At 60.8% G+C, this 6,553-nt stretch overlaps 1 protein-coding gene across 1 annotated transcript in view; it reads left to right on the top strand.

The window, feature by feature from the left end:
• Positions 1–6,553, top strand: part of SLC9A3R1 (SLC9A3 regulator 1) — a 9,388-nt gene that overhangs the window by 2,073 nt on the left and 762 nt on the right. Inside the window, exons 2-4 of the mRNA XM_035893378.1 lie at positions 4,473–4,614; positions 5,190–5,492; positions 6,095–6,135. Of these exons, the coding sequence (XP_035749271.1) occupies positions 4,473–4,614; positions 5,190–5,492; positions 6,095–6,135 (486 nt within the window). The remainder of the gene's footprint in view (positions 1–4,472; positions 4,615–5,189; positions 5,493–6,094; positions 6,136–6,553) is intronic.

The following is a 6,553-nucleotide window of genomic DNA, read 5'->3' as shown; positions in this document are numbered from 1 at the left end:
TGGCAGGCAGCCGGTGCCTGCTGCCCCATCCCCCTGCAGCCCCCGATGGCCCCATCCCAGCCTTGCCGGTTGGTGGGATTCCCCCCGGGATCGCAGTGGCAGGCAGCAGGAGGTTCACATGTGTCAGAGTCCTGTTTGCTTTACCAGGCTGGACTTGCCTGTATTTGCTTAGCGAGCTTGGAGACACTTGCTGCCAGGAGAGCCAGACAGCAGTGCCTGCACCCTGCCTGCGGCTGAGCGAGGGTTTAACATCTCCCACCTTTGGGCAGGATCCAACCTCTCTCCAAACCCTGCTGGGTCCTGCAGTCAGGACACCCCAGTGCCAGGGGGCTCAGACACCCCCACAGCTCCCAGTGGCTGGGCATGGGCTGAGACAGTTTTGGGGGGGTCATCATGGGCTCCCTTCTCGTTCCTATAAAACCCTGGGCGTGCAAATCCCCCTGATGCTGGGGTGGAGGTTTTTGAGCCTCCCTGGAGGCACCTGGGGGCGCTGATCCATGCCCCCCCTCTTCTGTGGTGTTTAGCCAACGAGGTGATGGTTTTATACCCCCAGGGCCAGCCCTGCCCTGCAGGGACCATCCCCAGCGCTCAGCCGGGAGCTGTGACAGCTCGTTCTCCCCCCGGCTGCGTTTCCGGAGGCTTCAGTTGCTCGGGAGTGTCTTGAGAAGGTTTCATGCAAACCGCATGGCGTTAGCGGCGCAGCACCAGCAGCTGCCAGCCCAGTGCCCTGGCACGGACTGTGGCTGCTTTTACCCAGGCAAGGCTTTTGCTACCAGCCCCAGGCTTCTGTCTTGCAAATTTAGTGCTAAATTAGAGCCCTTCCTGCCAGCAATGCTCATCCCTCCTTGTAAAATCTGGGTGAGCCTCTCAGGGCTGGGTTTTGGGGTGTAACAGGGAGTGAGTTCTCACCCCCCCACTCTGCCATTTAGGAGCATTGGACTGGGGGTAGCTGGTGTCTAATTAGGAAATGAATTAAGTTTCCTCTCAAGGCAGCTGCATGAAAAGCAGCTCCAGTCAAATGGGACGTGACGGGGATGCTGCGAGGAGGCTGCTTTGCATCCCCTTTGTATGAAGCCCGAATGCTTGCGCCAGATTTTGAGACCCGTGTGAATTTGCTGGCTCAGGCATCCTCGGAGCTGTTGTGTTTCTCTTTGAGTAACTGGGAATGCTGCTGCCGACGGGCTTGTCACTGCTTGTAGGGCTGCGGGGAGTTTCCTGGGACTTGGGGTTTCAAAAGCTGTCCTGAAATAGCTGTTGGGGGGCTGGGAGCTGGGGAGCGGGTCCTGGCCTGCTGTGCAGTTGGGGTCCCTGGGCCCACTGCTCCTGCTGGGTGGCTGAAAGTCCTGGGGTGAGAGGGTCTGGGCACGCTTCTGGAGGGAGAAGGGTCTGAAGGTGCCCCAAGTCCTGTTCCAGGGCAGGAATAGGGATGCAATGCCGCTGAGCTCACCATCCCAAGCGGGCATCTTGAGGCTGTAATTGCCGGTAAGGAGGCTCTGCCAGCTAATCCCTGCCCCAGCACGTTGGGAGGGCTGTGGGCATTGGAGGATAGAAATTAGGGGTATTTCCAGTCTCCTGCTGTCCAGCTCCCAGCCCCACAGCTGAGGGGCTTCTCTGCATCCCAGGTGTTGACCCCAAGCCCTCTCACCTTGGGTCCCTTTGGCCAGGGACACTTTGGGGCTGGACGGGTGCCCTACCATGGGGTGCTCCTGCTGTGGATGGGCAGGATATGGCCTCTGGGGGATTGGATGCGTTTGTTTTTTCTCTTGGGGAGACAGAATGGTGGCTGCCTGCAGGGCTTCTGCTGGCGGGAGGGATTTGGGGAGGGCGAAGGCAGCCTGGCAGGCTGGGCTGGAGGAGCTGCCAGCCGCAGGCAGGGGGATGCTGTGGGGGCCGGGTCACGGCTCGGCCAGGCTGCCCTCGCACCGGGTGTTCCTGCCTTCACCGGCTGCCTTTGAGGGCTTGGTGCCTCCCTTGCTGCTGTGCTCTGTCTTCCTGCCCTGGAGGCATCTGTCCACCCTGCAAGGCTTTTCCCCTCCTTCCACCCTCTCCCCCCCGCCCAAATTTGTGGCCCCAGTGTCTCAGGGAGCCTGGGCTGCTGGGGCTTTGTTGGTATGGGTAGGAGCGAAGTCCTCCCTCCTCCTTGCCCGGGAGTGCTGCCAGCGTCGCTTGCCGGGTGCTCCCTCTGGCTTTGTCCGGAGCTATCGGTGTGGAGCAACCCCATGGTGCTGCCAAGGGCACCGGGAGCGTGGGTGCTCACAGAGCCCAAACCCAATTCCCGGGGCCAGGCCAGGGCAGGGGGTGCGGGGAGGTGCTGCTTTCCTCCAGGCTCCACCAACTCCTGGTTTTTGGCCTTGTTTTGGGTCTTCCCTGTCCCCACCCTCACTAGGGATTGCTGCCTGGGTGGAGGGTGCAGTCGCAGCAGCCTGGGCACCCCCTGAGCCTGCTGTCACCCAGTCATGGGGACCGGGACAGAGCCCGCAGCCCAGCCCCCTCATATGGGGGGGGACCGAGGGGTGGCCAGGGCAAAGTCAAAGTTGCAATCCCCCACCCAGCTAGGGAATCTGCTGCTGGTCTGCGGAGGGGACACCGCCGGCTCCTTGGGGTGCAGCCAGGCTGCTGCACCAGGCATTGCCCAGCTGAGCCGTGGGTGGAGCGGGTCCTGCGTGACTGCCAGTGCTGCGGCATCCCGGGTGAGCGAAGGGCGTCCCGGGCTCACCTTCGCTCACCGGCAGACCCAGCTGGGTGCTTGCCTGTGCCTCCCTCCCTGGGGCGTTGGCGAGCGGTGCAGGGGCGACAGCCGGCCTCGACCCTGCAGGAAGGTGTTGTGCAAGAGGACAGGGTTTTATTGCAGCATTGGACTTAGCGATTGCAAATCATAGAATCATAGAATCGCTTTGGTTGGAAAAGACCTTTAAGATCATCGAGTCCAACCTTTAACCTAACCCTGCCACCCGACCACTAAACCATGTCCCTAAGCACCTCATCTATCCTTCTTTTAAATACCTCCAAGGATGGGGACTCTACCACCTCCCTGGGCAGCCCATTCCAGAGCCTGACAACCCTTTCAGTGAAGAAGTTTTTCCTAATATCTAACCTAAACCTGCCCTGGCGCAGCTTCAAACCATTCCCCCTCGTCCTATCATCTGTTACCAGGGAGAAGAGGCCAGATGATAGGACGAGGGGGAATGGCCCGTGTGGGACCCTGTGCCACTGTGGCGCTGCCAGACATGGGGTGCCAGAACCCTGGGGACCAGGCTTTCCTGGTAGGGGGCAAAGGCGATTTCGTGGTGAGAAGGGAACGTTCTGTACAGGGGGTGAAGAGCAGTGCAGTGTGGATGCGGTAGGGGCAATTCCTGCAGTGCATGTCCCCAGTGATGCTATGGGTACCAAAGAACAAACAATCTCAGAAGAAAGTATAAATATTAACCCCCCCTGCCATGAGGAATATTTCAGGAGCTTGGAGTGCAGTTCAGCTGCTGGGAGAGCCCTACCAAAGCCCAGGACCTGGTGGTCAAGGCGGGATCAAACCATTTTATATCCAAAAATGTAGAAGAGGTGTTTGGGTGCTGGGGTCGAGGCAGTTCTGTCGGCATGGTGTGCAGGTGGCTGGTTCATGTCTCCTGGTTCCTCTGGTGCCTCCTGGGCATCCTGGCTCCCCGGCGAGCAAAGGCAGTTCCTCTTTGCTGAACTCCTGGGGATGCTCCTGCAGAGTGGGGAATTGTGCTGTTAACGGGCTTGTGGGGGGCCGGCTGCAGGCCTGTGGCTGCCATGGTCGGGTTCCCTGGCTCTGGGTTCTGGCAGATTCATGGGTCAGGGAGAAACCAGGCGTAGATGAGCTGGGTGGTGCCTCCTGGAGAGGTGAATGTCCCATGTCACGCTGCCCTGGTTGAGCTGGTTTCTCTGTTTTGCAATCGGGGTCGTGCCGGGTATCGGTATCGGGGCTGCTCCATCTGGGTCCCTGCTTGAGCCCCTGGTGCCTCTTTCCCACCAGCAGCAGTTGTGGGGTGCTTTGGGATGTGTGGAGGGGTCCCACTGATCCCACTGCTGGATTTGCCATGGAGGGGGACTGGAGGTTGTGAGGGGGTGATGGAGGGGATCTGCACTGGTGGCTGAGACTTCTCCAGTAGCAAAGGCTTCCTGGGAGGGGTGGGGGTGCTTCCCAGCAGCCTGGGCTGTGTTTCCTCCTCCACCTTCATGTGGCAGTTGCATTCCTGATCCCAAAAGGAAGAGCTTAGACATAATAACATGTTGCCTCAATGTTTTGCTGCAATTAGCATGCCCTGTACCTAATTAATTAACTAGAGCCTGTGTTCATAGGGTGTTTTGGCACCCTGTGTCCCAACTCGAGGCATCTGTGGGTGAGGGTGCTCACCTGAGCATGATGTCCCTGCCACCCAAGCAGATGTCTGGTGGTCCCAATGCTGTCCCGGGGTGTTGGGGAGCAGCTTTCCCATGGGCTGTACCTGTTGCAGGAGGAGCTGCGGCCTCGGCTGTGCCACATGAAGAAGGGTCCCAATGGCTATGGCTTCAACCTGCACAGCGACAAGAGCCGCCTAAATCTTGGTGCTCCCTCACAGCCCGGTGCCTGGGAAGGAGCTGTCCTTTGCTGGGAAGGTGCGCGGTGTCCCCACTGCTGGTGGTGACTCACAGTGCAGCCGCCCAACCCGTGCCAGCCTGCTGGTACCCACCCAAGGGCACAGCCGGGCGGGCAGTGGGGAGCAGCACCACAGAGGGCTGGGGCTGAGCACTAATTAGCCGGCTGTGGGTGAAGCAGCAGTAGTACTATCTCCTGCTCAGAGCAGGAGTGTCCCTGTGCTGTCCCTGGGGTGGGGCAGCTGATGACAAGGTGCACGATGGCCCCAAGCACTGCTGCTGGCTGTGACCGGGGCGGGGACAGGGTTTGTGCCAGGGGGGTGATGACCCACGAGGGCAAGAACTGTCTGAGCCCCAACCCCGCTGCTTACCAGGGTGTGGGGCTGCTGCCTCTTTTGGGGGTGAAGCTTTGGGGTCTCTGGGGACCGTGCCATGGCACGAGGGCTTTGTGCCTTGCCCGTGCTGCACATCTCCTGCGCCAGCCCTGGGTCCATGCCCTGCCAGGCGCTCCCTGGAAGCTTTGCCCGTAAGATCCCGTGCTAATCACTCAGAGGAAAATCTGCTTTTAATGAGGTTTTGCTGGCTTCTCCGCTAATCCCCGCAAGGCTGCAGATACCTGTGGAGGCTGTGGGGTGGCCGTGCTGGGGTTGTGACTGGTACCAAGGCTGGTACCTGGCACCTCCACAGAGCTCCCAAGGGACAGATGTCCCCTGGCCCCAGCGGTGACGTGGTGCCATGCCTGCAGGTGAATGGGGTGTGCATGGAGGGCAAGCAGCACGCCGATGTGGTGGCAGCCATCAAGGCAGGCGGCGACGAGACCAGGCTGCTGGTGGTGGATGCCCTCACAGATGAGTTCTTCAAGAAGTGCAAGGTGGTGCCCTCTGAGGAGCACCTGGCAGGTGGGCTGGGGGCTGTGCTACAGGGAGGGGGGTTTGTGCCACCTCTGCTGGCTGTGTCACCTTGTCACCAAACCTGGGGTAGTCCCTGAGCCCTGGGAGGTGGAGGTGTCATCACCCTGGAGCCAAGCAGGGCCACCTGGCTTTGGTGCCTCCCTACCTGGCCGAGGGCCCTGTGCCAGGGCAGTGGGGCTGATGTGTGCTCTGTGGGAAGGCAGGTTTATGGCCCTGGGCTGGACTTTGGCAAGGTGTACAGCTTGGGGAGCGAACAGGCAGCAGCCACCCTTTGCTCTGCAGCCTCCGCTCAGCTGTGGCCCCCTCCCTGCTGTGACAGTGGTCCTCGGGAGAATGGGGGGTGTGTGTCTCACTGGGCTCTGTGCCCTGGCTGTCACCTTGGGGAGGTACCTGGTGCCCAGCAGCATCCCCTGTGCTGCAGGGCTGGCTGCAAGGGGTGGGTTAAAAAACTGGGGACCTGTCCAGACCTTTGGCAGCATTGGGTGAGCACTGGCCACATGCAGCCTTGCTGTGCCTGCTGCTGAGGGGGATGGTTAAGAGGGGACAGAGCAAATGCATCCTCACCCAGTGCCCATGTCCTCACCCTGCAGGTCCCTTGCCAGAGCCAGTTGCCAATGGCGATATAGGAAAGGTAAGTGAGCCTCTTCTTGCTTTTAATCCCATCTATGCCAGTCTCTGCGCACTAAACGTGCCTGTTTAGGTGTCCCCCTGCCCATGGGTGGGTTGGTGCCGCCAGGGACTGCAGTGCTCCCAGGCTGCCACACAAGAGCAGGTGCCACCGGGAAGGGGACCAGGAGCCTGTACCCCCCAAGGAAGAGGCTGTCTGTGGGGCTGAGTGTCGTGGAGGTGGTTGCAATGCCTCCCCTCCTCCTCCTCCTCCTTCTCCATCCTCATGGCGGTGCAGGGCTGGGAGCCCTCATGCTGCAGGGACGTAGCATCCAGCCCGCGGCCGGCCCCCCCCCCCCCCCCTCCCCCCCCCCTCCCCCCCGCCGCTCCACATCCCTGCCCCTGGCTCCAGAGCCCAGCTTTCCCAATCAAGGCGTGGCATT

This window comes from Egretta garzetta, unplaced genomic scaffold (genome assembly GCF_000687185.1).
Source record: "Egretta garzetta isolate BGI_Z169 unplaced genomic scaffold, ASM68718v1 scaffold34, whole genome shotgun sequence".
Taxonomy (NCBI): domain Eukaryota; kingdom Metazoa; phylum Chordata; class Aves; order Pelecaniformes; family Ardeidae; genus Egretta; species Egretta garzetta.
The sequence above is the reverse complement of the archived record's forward strand: the minus strand, read 5'-3'. Positions and strand labels throughout refer to the sequence as shown.